The sequence below is a fragment of the Strix aluco genome, chromosome 9 (genome assembly GCF_031877795.1).
Source record: "Strix aluco isolate bStrAlu1 chromosome 9, bStrAlu1.hap1, whole genome shotgun sequence".
Lineage (NCBI taxonomy): Eukaryota > Metazoa > Chordata > Aves > Strigiformes > Strigidae > Strix > Strix aluco.
In genome coordinates this window covers 4,680,788-4,697,072 of record NC_133939.1, presented here as the reverse complement: position 1 = coordinate 4,697,072, position 16,285 = coordinate 4,680,788, and the positions used below count along the sequence as shown (strand labels likewise).

General features: G+C 37.8%; 1 protein-coding gene across 2 annotated transcripts in view; it reads left to right on the top strand.

The window, feature by feature from the left end:
- STAG1 (STAG1 cohesin complex component) overlaps nucleotides 1-16,285 on the top strand; it is a 203,465-nt gene that overhangs the window by 171,922 nt on the left and 15,258 nt on the right. For both annotated transcript variants that reach the window (XM_074833498.1, XM_074833499.1), the window contains 6 exons: nucleotides 3,924-4,016; nucleotides 7,633-7,807; nucleotides 10,177-10,316; nucleotides 12,082-12,183; nucleotides 13,733-13,881; nucleotides 14,945-15,073. In XM_074833498.1, coding sequence (XP_074689599.1) covers nucleotides 3,924-4,016; nucleotides 7,633-7,807; nucleotides 10,177-10,316; nucleotides 12,082-12,183; nucleotides 13,733-13,881; nucleotides 14,945-15,073 — 788 coding nt within the window. The remainder of the gene's footprint in view (nucleotides 1-3,923; nucleotides 4,017-7,632; nucleotides 7,808-10,176; nucleotides 10,317-12,081; nucleotides 12,184-13,732; nucleotides 13,882-14,944; nucleotides 15,074-16,285) is intronic.

Sequence of the window (16,285 nt, the reverse complement as noted above, 5' to 3'; positions counted from 1 at the left end):
AATAGAAGGGGGGTAATTACTGATTATTTGAATTAGTAAGAAAGTCCAAATTCTCCGCCCAATAACAAAGATTCCACCAGTTAAATACAGCGTAGAGTTGGAGCAGAGTTATTTTAGAGCTCTTTTTCAAGGTAGCCTGTGCAAAAAAAGGCTTACTGTGGAGTTGTCTTCGTGTCTAAAATCTGAAAGGAAAAATTGATGGCTAAAAGAAGGTTGTAGCAGCTCAGAATGAAATGTGTAAGCCTTGACCTATCCATAGTCTACTGCTCTCATCTTTGGTCTTCCTCCTGTACGTGTTCAGAGGAGGCTGAGGCCATGGCTGTCGATAAGCAGACTAGTGCTCTTTGTGCTAAACAGCACGATGCCGGGGGGAAGCTCTGCAGTTTGTGGGAGCAGTCTTGCAGGCTGGGGAAAAACCGTTCTGCATGTGAAAAGGGGTTTGAAGATGGTTTCAAAGGAAGCTGGTAATTTCTCAGCAAGAGTTCTCTTGACTGTAAATCTTGGGGAGCCAGTACACTCTTGAGGTAGGAGACTTGGGAATTAGATTATACAGTTGCCATTTCCATCTAGATTTCTTCATGTATACAATAAACCAGGTGCCTGGGACCATTGTACTATGCACTGTACATGTATGAATGAAAAGGAAATATTTGTGGAAGAAGAGAGTCCAAAATCTTAGAACAGTAAACAAAAAAAACCCCATGAACAGAGCAAACATTCAGAGCCAAGACAAAGGCAAAACAGTTCTGAATGAGCAGCAGCCAGACCAGCCAAATGCATAGCTATTACAAAGTGATTAGTAGGCAGAGGAATTAGTGAAGGGGATTTAAAGAGGGATTTAAAGAACAACATAGCGACTTGGTGACTTTTCATATTTATATAGGCACAATGAAAAAAGCACAAAATGCTGAAGGGAAGAAGAGTCACAAGGTGCAAAAGGTTGGGTTGGGTTCCACAGTTGAATTGAAAGCTAACGGCTCTCGAACGCTGTAAAGTTTATCAAAGAGTTGGAGTTGCAAGGTGAAGGAAGTTAATACTGCAGATAAGTAGTTTAGAGGAAAGGCAGTGGGCAAATAGGAAGAAAAGCATTAGGTTTGATAATGAACCTAGCGAAAGCACAGCGTTTCTAAATGGCTTCAATGGAAAAAACAAGCCTCCATTTAAAGCTAGAAAATAACTGAAGAATTGTAGATAACAGTATTGTGAACACAGTTGTTCGGTTCCAGGTGGTGGCAAAGCCAGTACAAGCCCTTGCTCTTAGTGGCTCATTCTCGTTCCCTCCATGGACTAGTTAAATTTTAAGATATTGTGCTGTACAGTTCAAGAAAGGGTTATTTTTATCCTGGGTCACTGTAGTGATCCAGTTCACAGTGTGACCCCGTGGTTTTACCCTGGCAACCAAGAGGACAGTGAAGTTTTTTTATACCCATTTTTCTGCTGAAGCCAGCATATCAGGTAATCACACCTCTAGAGCCCTGCCTGTGCGCCTGAGAATGGTAACAGACTTGAAAATGTAATTTATTTTTTTTCCTTCCAGTTCTGTCTTTTACCACTCTGTAGCAGTCTGGGGATTTCTCCAAATTTAGAAAAGTTCCAGATGGCTCTGTTGCACTGTTCAGTCGGGATTTCTTTTGCTGTCTGTAACTGTTCAAAATGAATCTTCGTCATGCTACCAAGGGAGAGGATAATAAATGATGTACCTACGTGTTACTCATTCTTTGACAGAAGGAAAAATGGGAGACACAATCATTCACTTTTCAGCCTTTATATAGGATTTTTCATAGGTTTTAGTTTTCCTGTTGTTAGGTGTTAGATGTTAACGTCTAAGTGAAAGATAATTGTGATGGAAAGTAGGAAGTTACTACTGTGATTGTAATCCTAGTGTTTAAAGGTGTAAATGGGATGATCATGAAACAGTGAACTGATAAGCCTGACATCAGTCCTAGGTAGAATCTTGGACTGGCTGATAGAAAACCCAGTCAGTACACGGCTGAAGGGTGGAACGAACATGGCCAAGAGATAAGACTGGAAGGAACAAATAAATTTGCTCTTGAGAAGATTGCATTTTTGACTGATAAGGAAGCCAGTTGAAATACCAGTTTCTGTAAGACATTAGTACCCCATTGCATTTCAGGTTGAATATATGAATTTAATGTAATTCATATTCAAAGCTCAAAGCTATATTAGAAAAGAGTTGTAAGTGGGAATCATCACACAGCAGGATAGCTTCTGATGCATTCCAGGAGATCTCTGCTAAAAACTGATAATTTTTACCAATCATCGGGGAAGGTAAAGTGAAGGCATTTAAAATGTGGATGATATAAATGAATTGGTAAACAAAATACAGTTAAAAAAACAAAAAGAGATTTTAATGCTGCCAAATGGAAGGCTTATATCAGGGAACAAGAGGGCTGATCAGTGGAAAGTTGTGAATTTGAACAGAGCAGAGCTGTCTTACAGATGATGTTAATGTGGTGGTACAAGGGATCCTTGGCTATATTATCAGAGAAAAATTTATAATAGGAAGGTGAGGTAGCTCATAGACCTAAAATCACACTGACTCTATTGAAAATTATAAGAGGTTCAGAGATTTAGGAATACTTCGGCATGCTTGCAGACCTGCCTTCTGTTGTAAACCAGTACAGGAAGAACATATGGGCCACAAAAAGGCTTTTCAGTAAACAAAGAATAACAAGATCTTATGATAGGAAGCAATAAGAAAAGCTAAAACTAGAAATGAGACACATGGACTGAACAGCCAGCATAATTAAAAATGGGAATTTTTAGCAAGGAAAATGTTGCATGTACATTATGTAGATGTAGGTTGGATGTTGTTGTGTAGGGCACACTGCCTTCATCTGAAAGCTGATAGAGGTGTCACGGAGGAAGGTCTGCAGGAGTGGCAGCCAGCAGGCTCAGGGTGAATTAATGGCTGGTGTGAGCCCTTCTTCATGTGAAACCAGGGATGGTGAAAACTGGGGAGGGAAGGGTCTTTCAAGCATTGGTCCTAGGTGCCTTTGCTAACACAAAGTCCTGGTGATTTCTGGTTCTTGTTTTCTTCTTGGTTTATCACTACTGTAAAACAGAGTCTCTACTGAAGTATGTGTCAGGCAGCCACGTACGTTGTCAGTACATTTGGTTACGACAGAGGCTTTTCACATAGGACTGTTCTTTTTCTCCTGTAACGGATTTGCTGTTTCCACGTGGCTACTTGCTGTATTCTTATGATTATGCTCCAGTATCTTATGTTTTGTTTTGATTTAACTAGTTTATTTTGTTAGCCGTTAATTCCCCCAGGTCAAAGTACGCAGCTTTCCTCTTGAACCTGCCATTCTGGTACCCACATTTAAAATACACATCAGTTGTCTCTAGATGCAGGTGATCAAGAACAGTCATTCATTTATCTTTTCCACCCACAAATCCTTTTCTCTCTAGATCAACAAACCTCCCTCCTTTTTCCATAACTCATCAGATTTCTGTGATTTGCATTCACAAATTCCAATGTCTGCAGGCAGTAAGGATAATGTTTTTGTTGAACTTGAAACGCTGGTATTTAATTTTTTCATTCATGCTGATTTATCTGAGTACAGAATTCTTTATAAACCACCAGGTATGCTGGCCTTGATGCATTAACCTTTTTGTTCTGAATCATTTATAATTTACATTCAATATAAAATACAGACAATTTAACTCAGGAATTTATTGTTTAGTTATTATTATTTATTACAGGAAAACTTTGGGTCATTCCTCTGAAAATCAATGACTTGTTTTACTCTATGGATACCATATTTTTTCACGGCCTTTTTTGTTTGGCTAGTGTATAGGATTGAATGTATGAAATTATCACCATCTTTTTATTTTGCTTTTTCATAACAACCTTTGATTAATATTTATATATTATCCCTTTTTAATGTTCATTCTAGGAGGACTTGTTGGTATTGAGGAAAACTGTGAAATCCTTTCTGGCTGTCTGCCAGCAGTGTCTATCAAATGTCAACACTCCAGTCAAAGAACAGGTAAAGGAAATGTCTGTCAAATGCTTTTAGAAAAGTGTGAATATTAAATGGTAGTAAAACTCAAGACGACACTATATCAAACTTAAAGTAAAATCATCTGTGCCTTCTGTCTAAATAAAACTGAACAAACACTCTGTAAGAAGAGCTGTATTAAAAGCACCTTCAAAGCACAGCTAATGTCAAATTTAATTTTCAGTGTAACAGTAAGGATTACCTGGATGCTTAGGCTCATGTTCAGCTGTTGTAACTTCAGCATCTAACTCAGTCACCTAAAATAAAAGCCTATTCCTTTAGACCCTTACTGTATTAATAGATGGAAGTAGGCACTTTTAGAGGGTGAGACCTCGAATGGGCTGAATCTTTCTCTGTATATTTCTGGATTTTTTTTCCCCTGTTATTGACTAATAGAGATTCTAGAGCGACTGCTTTCCTCACAAAGGCAAATGCCTGAAGCTTTGTGGTTACTTCATTATTTTGTTATCCTAATAGTTCAGTTAAATGTAGTGGAGAGTACTAATTATTGTATCTCTTTCCCGTTGTGGCTAATGGGAGAAAATTGAGGCTTCTAGCAGTACAGGTCATACCACTGCATATTTTCTAGAAAAAAAAAGTGTAATTCATTTTACAAAAATACTGTGAGTAACACGAAGAACATAGTGTCCTTTCACACTGTGCAAAAATTGTCACTTGGCAAATACTTACGTCTGCTTGAGAAATCAAAGTAAAATATCTACTTAAACAGTGTCTTCATTATAGAAATATAAAGATCTCGAGGGTTTTTTAGATTCTCATCAATATAACCATTATGGCTTAAGTTGCTCTGCTTTCCTGTTTGGTACGCTGACTGAAAACTTAAGTGCATGCATCTCTCCACATGTGTATGTGTGTGCACACATATGCCAAAAGTATATACGTGAAATATGATTGCATAATAAGGTATCAGATTTTTTTATGGTTCAGTGTAATTATCCAATTGTCTGATTTAGATTTTTGGGAAGCCACGCATGCATGCAGTGGGAAGCTTCTGCTGTATGTATTTAGACACTGAAATAAAAGAAATGAAATCAAAGGGCTTGTTGAAATAATTCTCAATCCCTGGAAAAAAAAATAGCTGGTTTGTTTGCTGCGATTTTACGAATATATGGTGATTTATATCGAGTCTGTTGGCATCTTTTAGTTGTCTACAAATTGCATTTCTATCAGACCTCCTAAGATTTTGCAAAGGCTGTGACTAAATGGCCTGTGTTTTTTAAAAGATAATACTTCTTAAAAGACAGTTTTATTTTTTTGAAAGATAGCTCTGCTTGGCATTTACACTGTGTTCTGCAAGTTGATAAATATGAATATTAAAGGCTCGGAGATGTCGCTAGTTTATGTATTTCTAAAAGACTCTTGACATGTCATTGTCTTCCAGCAGATTTAACTTTAATAATTGGTTTTTAATATTCTGAGTAGTTACTCTTGACATATTTTATTAATATTATATAATGTGAAAATGTCATCTAGCTTCATGAAACTACCAACCATTCTAGCTTAAGCTAGCACTAATGTCTTCTCTGCATCAACAAATGGTAAATGATCCTTCCCATTACTGCAATGTTTTTGTTCTTGATGTATATTAACATGTTTTCATTCTCATATTATTAGTGGCCACAATTTGCATTTTTTTCTTTTCATTGGTGATTTAAACTTTTCTTGGAAGCTCCTTTGCAGTTCACGATTCTGTGGAAGCTTTCAAGACTCAGCTAGAGAAAGCCACGGCTAACCAGAGCTAGAGACAGCAAGTGTCCCAATCAGAGTAGGTTATACTAGAGACACCAGAGGTCCCTTCCAACTAATGCTTCCGTGATCTTTCAGATTTTCTTCCTTAAAAAGTATATTTCTGCGAGTGCAGGACTGCTGCTTAATCCTTTAGTTTTACTGGATTTTCTTGAGAATTCTCTGTAAATTATATTGTCTCCCTACCATATTTGATTCTTAATCTGTACATTCTTTCCAGAGAAGATTAATGTACATATCAAAGGAAGGAAAAGCATATTAAGTATTTATAGAAACAGGACTCAAACATTTCAACTTTTCCTAGACTATTTGAGTGAAACAAAACTCCTGTGACTAGACGTATCTACAATACATAGACATCTGTATCTGAGTCCACTGCTGTCTTTAAATTGGACAGAAATAAGCACTTTCAGTGCATTATTCATATGCTTTTTTTTTAGAGGTCTACCTTAGGACGAGCTTAAATTCTATTGAGTATCGAAGGAGTTTAGAGCAGGTCAGATCATCACTGAAATGAATCACAACTTTTTGGATCCAGTGGAGGAAAATCCCAGATAGTGGCATCTGTTTCCCAAGTCTAAGTAGAACACAGTTTACAATGATTTGCATTTTGTTCTTGCCCGAGTATAGCTCATTCAGATTTTATAACATACTACAAGAAATAAGCGAGCTGCTATGACGTTCAGCGTTCACAAAGATTTCATTTTGGAAGTTTGTAAAGCAGATTGCTCTCGCTCACTACTTTTCCTTAAGCTTGATTCAAAAGTATGTTTAAACACATATTTAACTGTCTTTCCGCTCAGCTGTTTGTAGAGGGGGAATATAGGACTGACTTAAAGCCTACACTGGATTTCATGACTCTGTCAGAGCTATTCTGCAATCACCCTGCAGTTGAAAATGGTCTGGCCTACCGCCTGCCTGGGAACTGTGACTGACTCTGCCCTGAGTGAGGCTCCTGCGGGCTTCTGGGGGAAGAGAAGCATCTCCAGCATAGATCTTCTAGGGGTCTTTTTACACATTCATACTTTGGACCTTCCTCTCCTTCTCAGTTTTCAGAACCTGAGGTTAAAGATAAAGAAACGAAGATGATTAAAAAGTACTTTCTGAAAGGTGCTCGGGTGTTTAATGTAATGCAAATGAATACGGCTGGCTATAACACACTGACATAAGCCGTGGTGGAAAATACTGTTACTCTCGTTTGTGAGAGCATAAAGATAAGGCCTTGAAAGAAATAAAGTTAGTAATAGCTGCTGCCTTTCTCTGCTCTCAGGTAATGAGGGTATAATAGTATAAATCGTTAAAAATTCTGCCTTGGTCAGCTTTTATCTAGATTTGAAAGCTGTGCAGCATTACTTGATTCTTTTTGCAGAGAATTGTTGATTAAATTCTTCAGGAATTTCTTTGCTTCTCAGAATTTTAGGAATCTGACAGTGACTCAGGTTGGATTTTTCCTCATAATGTTGTTAATTTTTTTGCTTGTTTAACTTTTGTGTTTATCAAAAGAGCTGTTTTTTCTTTACTACAAATTTGGCTACAGTCCTTGAATCAGAGGTAGATTCAGAGTTCTTTTCATAGAGGAGAAATGGAAGTTTAATATGGATCATTCTGGACATGGAAGAGGTAGTAAGTAAGCACAGTTCCTTACATAGGAACCAAGGCATAAAGTTTTAAAGTTAGGGGAAACCCTTATAAACACTTTTCACACTAACAGCTACAACTGAGCACAGTTAAAGAAGGATATTTAATAATAGCAGGGTTATCTGGAAATTAGATAAATGGTATTTTATTTTTTACTTTTTTATGCTTCTTACTGCATTCATTCTCTTTTGCCTTTCAGGCTTTCATGCTGCTCTGTGATCTGTTGATGATTTTTAGTCATCAGCTGATGACTGGAGGTCGAGAAGGTCTTCAGCCTTTGGTGTTTAATCCAGACTCAGGCCTCCAGTCAGAACTTCTCAGTTTTGTGATGGACCATGTCTTTATTGACCAAGATGATGAAAACCAGAGCATGGGTATGTTTAGCTTTCATGTTTTCTACTTAGCTTTTTTTTTCATAACAGACACAGAAGGAAGAAGAAAATACAAATTTCAGATCAATTTGCTCAAATGTTTTCAGAATTATTTCTTCTTTATTTTTTGGAGATGTGAATATGAAATATTGAATATTCAGTGCTACTTGTGTTAAGAAGAATAAGTACTTATAAAGGTCACTTCATAAAAAAAGATATTTTCAGAAGACATGGGAGTGGCTATATGCTATAAATCTGGACAAAATTATTCTTCATTTACTGTTCTAAATTTTTCTTAATAGTTATTTCCAAAACAGTACAGTCTTAGTTCAGCAGCAGACTTCATTTAATATGGCCTCAAGGGAAAAAGTACGATGGAACAGTACGTAGAAGAGAAATCCTTTAGAGTTACTAAACAGGGTTATAGGCTTGTGAAGGCAAACCTTACCAGCAAAGCTCTAGGCAAAGAAGGCCTTAAGAAACTCCAATGTTACTAAATAAACACCCCTTTTGCTCCTCCCCCAAAATAATCAAATAAAGCTCAGGACATCACTGATTTGGTTGGAGACTAGAAAAGAACTTGGGAAAGTACCGTGTGTTCTTGCTTGCTTCCTTGCTCTGTCCTAGGCATCTGTGCGTGGCCACGCTTTGAGAGGCCAGAGCTGAAGTGACCACATCTCAACCTCCTCACAGGGATGGCTTGAGATTTTTGGCTTTCAGTCAGGGAGAGGCAGATTCACCGTTTAGGTCTGGTTTTAAATATCTCTGTGCTGCTGCTGTTTGTAATGCCTAAACGCAAGTACAGAGGTATCCAATTTCTGAATCCTAAATAGTTTTGGACAAGAGATGGATTCCCACATGTCAGACTATGTGTTAGAGCTGCTGAGTGCATACTGTTGTGCTCTTTTTGGCACATTTTCTGAATTTCTACTGCACTCAGTTACTTGTATGTTAGCATGACACATAGGTGCTATTTTAGATCTTTTAAGACAGCAACATATAGGACTAAGGTCTCAGAGAATATATTCTTGCTCTAAAGATGCTTGCAGTTTTCTAGCTCCCTAGCTCCTCAGTAGCTAACATCTTTGAGCATCTCTTTAAGGATTCCTGGCAAGAATACACTTTGAAACACACCTTCACCAGAAGTCTATGTGCAGTTAATCATAGTGAGTTCAATGTTCAGAATAATACATCAAGGATAGATTTTAGGAGGACAGGTTTTTTTGCTCTTTAGCAAAATTGCTGTTCTTTAACATCCTGTGATTGGGCTGTGAAGACAGCAAAAAGATGGGTGAAGATCTTTGTCTGTAATCTCCATTCCCTAATGCTACTCGGAGTACGTGAAGTCAGTCTGACCATGTATAACTTCTGGCATTCAGAACGTGTCGGTAATGATAAAAAGAAATTAAGAAAGGGGGCAGGGGAAAGTGTGTTAATGGGCTTCAGTTCTGTGGGTTAAAGCATCTCGGGGTTAAAACATGCGTGCATATTCACAGTCAACTCCACTGCTCGAAGAGATCTCCTGTGATCGAATACGTGACTTAAGTACTGTGGGTCTGTGGAGACTAGTAAGGGTGCAACAAGAGAGTCTCAGTGATGTTATGTCCCTCCTCCCCCCACCACAGCTCTGTACTTCTTCAAACTGGTTGGAAGATTCCCTCCAAGAATAAGCTCTTCTAAACATCACAGAATATTTACTTTTATCACAACTGATTTCACATCTGATTTCATTTCCTTATATAAGTCGTGGGATATGCTTTTATTATATGATATTATGTTTAGCATTTCATGGACATAGTTTCATTTTCATTCACAGGGTGGAGTCTTTACATGGGGACTTAACACTTATGACATTGCCATTCAATGTTAATATTTCTTACAACTGAATTTTATTTCCTGTTGTTATTGATGCTTTAGCACCATCGATTTCATATCTGAAAATCCAAGGCATGCAGTGGAAGTATTGCTGCTTCTACTTTGCCTTATGTAAAAAATGTATAGCTTAGTCATGGTAATGAAGCATCTCCAAATGTCCTGTGTTTCAGAAGTTAAGCAAAAAGCATTCAACAAGTCTTCACTGTGGCCTTTCACAGGGTAAAGAAAATAAGCGATGCAGTTCCATGTGGATTGTGTTCAGTACCTACTCGGGACTATAGATAGCGTCCTTGGTCAGTGGTGTGTCATGTTCCTGAACTTCCCTGAAAGTCCTAACACAGGCAGGACTCAAGAGTTATCACCTTCCATTTCAGCTTCTCCTGCAACAATCCTTGCTTCATTTTAAATTGATTTTTTTCTAAAAGCTGCTCTTCAATAATGTTGCTTTAGAACATAGCAGCTCCTTATAAACATTTTATTGTTGTTGATGCTTTCAGAGGGAGATGAAGAAGATGAAGCTAACAAAATAGAAGCTTTACATAAGAGAAGAAACCTTTTGGCTGCCTTTAGCAAGCTGATAATTTATGACATTGTGGACATGCACGCAGCAGCAGATATCTTCAAACACTATATGAAGGTACCGCTCTGTGTATTCTCCTCTTCCTAACTGAACACAGACTATAGTGTCAGGCCCCTCTTTCTCTCTTCCAGTGCAGTAGTTAAAGGTTGAACATTTTTGAAAGCTTTTTCAGCCTTATTTGATTTTTTTGTAATAGTTTTTCCTTTCTAGATTATACCTGCTGCTGGGAAGCAGTAAGCTCTGAACTTCCTGTCCTGTGTAGCAGGAGTGCCTTATTAAAGGCAACACCAAAAGATGGTCCTACGAGGTGCTGAGCATTTGCAGAGAGGCTCCTCTCTACAGAGGATTTCTTATCCTGCTCCTCAAATTCATTCCTCAAATCCACAATAACATTATCTGTTATCTGTTCAATGTCATATTTCAGTGGAAGTCTCCCAATTTTGATGCTTGCCATAAGGAAGCAGGTTTTTTTGTGAGAAAAGGTTGTTTCAAACAAGAAAGCAGTTTAAAAATAAAAGCTCCATATAGTACTGCTGCGAGTGGGTATGCATGAGCTGAACGTCTTGCCAACTCAGGCTGCTTCCATACAGTATTCAGGCCCAATGAAATACAGAAAGACTTGCTGCTCAGCTGTACTTGTGAGTTTGCCTGCCAGGGAACAGGCACATTAGCAGTCCTGACACTGCCAGGCAAGAGAAAGCCCCTTGGATTACATCAGATTGCCAGGTATACCTCACCTGTAAGGGATTAGTCATCACAAAGATGACAACCAAGGAGGAAAAACTGGAAGATAGAGCGGGGAGCAGGTCCTTTACTACAGTCCGTGTTTGAGATGTTGATGCGAAAGACAAAGGATTTAACTTGAAATCCTCCTCCTGTTCATTAGGAGCATGCAGTACAGTAAAATCCCCAATGCCCACTCTAGCCATCAGCCAGGCTGCTGCTCAGGGTTAATCTTGCTTAGGGATTTTTTTCCAGAGCAGGGGTTTCAAAGTGAAGCTGTCACAATCCAGGTTAGTCTCCTACCTGCTGCTCTAGGTTGGTCTTCTCTCCCCATACCTCTGCTTCTCTTGAAATTGGGGGAGAGCTAGAGGAATTGAATTTAAATTAGAATACAAACTAGAAGGATCTGTGCACCAAAGAAGACAGGAGCAATATTTTAGAAGGAATAAAAGTAAGTGGTTGCAAATGCAGAAATACTAATGAGGCTGAAAGAATACTGTTTGGAAAAAGATTTTTTCATATTCTCAGCCTCAAAATTTTAATGATTATACAGGCTTTTCTACCCAAATAGTCAGTACCATAGGCTGTGGTTTTCAGCAACCATTCTTCTAACATAAACAAAACCAGCCCTTCATACTGACCAATTCCTTACTCAGCTCCCTGGCTTCAGTGAATTCCTTTCGTGGCCATCTAACTCACCCTGCATTGTGTATGGAGCTTCACACCTGTGTGCTAGTGTCTGTTCACACCTACCTGGTGAAGGGTGTGTTGGTTCAGTGTAATGTTGTTTCTTAGAATTTGCAGCCATGAGACACTTTCATCAAATATTTAGTTTGGAGTAAGAAATTCTTTGTTTGTTTTTCAACATATTTTTTACAAAAGATAATAACAAATACAGACGTTCCTTACCTCATCACTGGGTGCAGGCTACCAATCAGTTTAAATTTTGGTATTGAAACATCACACAAAGTCAGGGGTTTTTTGGCAACTGCTGCCTTTTCAAAACAAGAATAACAAGTAATCTTTCTATCAGGAAAAGTGTAAGAAATTGTATAAGAGGATCAATTTAAAGAGAGGTTTTTTCCACATTTTTTCCTAGTACTACAATGACTATGGAGATATCATTAAGGAAACCCTGAGCAAAACAAGGCAAATTGATAAAATCCAGTGTGCGAAGACACTCATTCTCAGTTTGCAACAGGTAAGAATATTGATTTTTGTTAGAAATGCCTCATTGCAAAAAATACTGGGCAGGATTTTCTCTGGTGCCCTTTACATTGAAGCAAAAATGCTACACTTCTGTTAAGAGATTATCTTGCTCCTCAGTTCAGGCTGTCACTGTCCATTTGTCTCAATAATCTCTGTCTCCTTAAACCCACAATGGCAAAGTTCTGGTCAGATTAAAATGGAAGAAAGGGAGAGAAAGGCCTTGGAGGCAGTTTGATCCAAGCTGATTTATAGCATTTGTTTACTGGTACCTAGTGAACAAGAAGAATTAGGATGGCTTTTTCTTCTTATAATTAGCTGGAAGTAATGAATCTTCTTTACATTTTGTCTAAATACTGATTGATTTTTCAAACTTCAAGCTAATTAGTTTAAGTCTTCCAATATTGTTAAACATGGTTTTTCCCAGAAAAAATTGCTTTACATCAACCATAAATTATTCACTTGATGATGAAATCCATCCTTGTTCTGTCAAGAGCATGAAGTTTGTGCTTCACTAAATACCATTTAGGCCCTTGAAGTACCAGCTCTATCCATTACATAGAGAAATTGCTTTTATAAATTAGATGTTTTCAAATCAGCTGGGCCTCCCAAAATTCATTACAGAGTACTAAGGGATTTCCTGTAGCAATCTGGAAGCTGAGAGATATCTCTGCAAACTTGAGAAAAACAGATGTACTTCCAGAAGAATCGTCAAGTGTCAGTGTAGTTCCAGTCTTTAAAATTTGGAGAGAGGAAGAAGCCAGGTGCCATAGATCAGTCAAATACCATTTAATGGAAAAAAAAATAAATTAGACAAACTGTTTGCAAGTGCCTAAGTGATAGGTAACAGCCAGTATGAACTTGTCAAGGAGAAATCACATCAAATTAAGCTGCTTTCATTAATTATATGGTAACAGTCCTTGTGGATATCAGAGAAGCAGTAGATTTAACATAACTTGATTTAATATCGTCACTGACAGTGTCTCCCTTGATATTTTCATTAGCAAGTTAGGAAAATGTGGTCTAAATGGCAATACCAGCAGAAGATACAGAACTGATTGGAAAACTATGGAGTAGGTCATTATTGTACCGAAAGGGCATTATCAAGCAGGCTTTGAAGGCATTTACACAGTAATGCTGTTCAGATATTCATTAAGTCTTGAATGATGGAATAGCAATTTTGCTTCCTAAATTCAAAGAAGATTCTGATCTGATGGGTGATGTAGGTATTTTAGAAAACAGCAAAAGAATGCAGAACCATCTTGATGAGTTGGGAGAATCATAGATGCAATTCAATGAAGGTAAGTGCAAAATCCTGTTTAAGAGTTATCGTCTGCACGAGTACGAGATGGGGACAGTTGGCAAACACAGAAGAAAGTCTGGGAACTGAAGTGGATTAGAAGTTGAATAAGAGAACTCTGTTACTTCTCTGTGAAAAAAGTCACCGTAATGTCCGCTGTAGGCCATAACAGGTTAAGAACAGGTCTTTCCCAAGAACAGTGTTTTCTAGCTCACCGATTTTAACAACTGAATTCTTTCTCTAGCTGTTTAATGAGCTTGTTCAGGAGCAAGGTCCCAATTTGGACAGGACATCTGCCCATGTTAGTGGAATTAAGGAACTGGCCCGTCGGTTTGCCCTCACTTTTGGCTTGGATCAGATCAAGACGAGAGAGGCTGTGGCCACACTACACAAGTGAGTGGTGGTAAATAAACTAGATTTTTATATTACTTCAGATTAAAACTTTTGCTCAGCATACCTTTTCCAAAGGTACATAATCTTAACAAGTCCTGGAATAATGATATATTTTTTTCTAGTTTATGTAGAAATATGGTGGGCGGTCTACACGTATGTATGTAAGAAAGGAAGAAAAACTAGCTGCTACCTAATTATTTGTTGGAATTTTTTGGTAATGGCCATGTGTGTTTATCTCAGGTGAAGGCACTGGTATTATACATATTTGTGTGGGCTGTATCTAACAACTGTAGATAGTTCTTTGTACCACACCACTGTGGATTCTGTAGGCGTGAAGGGCTTTTATAAAAAGATATTTCAGAAATATTTTGGAAATATTTTTTCTGAAGCAGATTGAAGGTTTTTATGTAACTGCTGTGTAGGAAAGTATAGGAAGGTGCAGCTAAATTTAAATTATGACTTTCCCTTGAAAAGGTTAAAATATTGAAGTTTGCTATCTCAGACTCTAAATCATTAAGACTAAGATTAGAAAAGCATGATCAAAATGCTACCAGACACTTTCCTGTGCCAAGCAAACAGAAAGTCAAGACATGCATGCGCCCTTATTGGATAATGTGAAAATAAATTGGTTTCTTTAGTCTCAAATAATAAAGCAAAGATAAGGCAGTGGTGCATGTATCAATGTACTGGTAAGTAAATTCTCTTCTCTGACTCTTGATGCAAAAGTTGTATCTTGTTATATCTTACATATTATTGCAAGCTTCTGCTTCATGCAGAAACAAGGAGGAGCCAATATGCTATTCCTGCTAAGGCAGTGGCTTTCAGCACCTGCCAAGGTTCTTAGATTGTGGGAAGTTTCTTCTTCCCATGTGACTGGCAGTATGTTGTCTTTGAGATTGCATCCTCCCATATCAAGAGGGAACATTCAATTACCCCTTGTCCAAAAGCAGCTGTTTGCTAGTAATGTAAAAAAAAAGTTACGATGGGACATAAAGAAATAAAGAGCAACATTTTTTAAATTTCATTACAAATGTCTGAAAATGTTAATATTTCTTTACTGTAGAGATGGCATAGAGTTTGCCTTCAAATATCAGAATCAAAAAGGACAAGACTATCCACCTCCTAACCTTGCTTTCCTTGAAGTGCTTAGTGAATTTTCTTCTAAACTCTTGCGACAGGACAAAAAGACTGTGTAAGTAATGCTCCACTTTCTTCTGTGGGTTTTGCTGGGCTCTGTTAATCACCGTAGTGTGTGTTTAAGCTCTCTGCTCTGAGGTTTTCACAATCTAACAGGCGCTATAGGAAGTCCCAGTGAGACATTTCACATACATAATTATTCATTGGTTTATATTTTAAAGTAATAAAAATAAACGAAGAAAAGGAGAATCTGATCCATTGATGAAGTGAGTTTGAGACCTCACAAAACAGTGTTCCTTAAAATTTCCCATGGGGCATTGAAAATAAAAGGCAATCTCTTTTTCAGTCCAGAAGAAAAAAGAAACGAAATGTAATCAGTGCAGGAAATTTATAAGCCTGTAAACACTGCAGTAACATCTGTTTCTGTTAGATATTTACATAAAATGTAAACATATATTTGTTGTTTATTTCAATATATTGAGTTAAACTGGGAAATAAAGGTTTGTCGAGGCTTCTGTTACTGGCACAACAGGATGGAGAAAGAGGCTGAGAGAGGACACTGCTGTTGGTTAGGACAGAGCAGGGTGGGAGAGACCTGGCAGGCTAAAACAAGCAGCCTGAATTTGATCTGGTGGGTAATTACTGCAGATGAAATACTGGAAATGAAATAAATCAGAGGTGGTGATGATAAGATCTGAGTAAAGAGCAAGAAATACTGTCTTATGAGCAACATTTGAACAGGCTGTCAAGAGGGACTGTGGATATCAACAGAATTGGCAAAGAGAAAACTGTGTTATTAAGGGCAAGTTCATAGGAAAGACGTGTTGTCAGCATCGCTGCGGAGATAATGCTCTACATTTCTAATATAGCAAATACCCAGGGTTTGGCCACAGCGCAGTAGAAAGGGAAGAAGGAAGAGGACTCTAGTCAAAAATCAGTCAAGCACTATGTGCCCAGTGTGGAACTGAATTCTTTGAATAACTCTGTGACAAAAAATGCGAATGCCAGATCTTCTGATTTATGGTTATAGATATCTTTCCAGTCAGTTTTCTGACCACAGTAAGTCAAATATATCTACTCTTAACTACCTCAACTGACTCTCTCAAACTTCTCTGTAGTTTTTCTGTGAAGACATTTGTTTTAGAGGAATTTTCTATTAAGGTTAACAATTATGAATATTATAGCTTTATCTGTGTTACAAAAAACGCATCTTGGTTAACTTTGTATAATTTGTAATGTATACACACTTGGACCAAATTCAATTTTT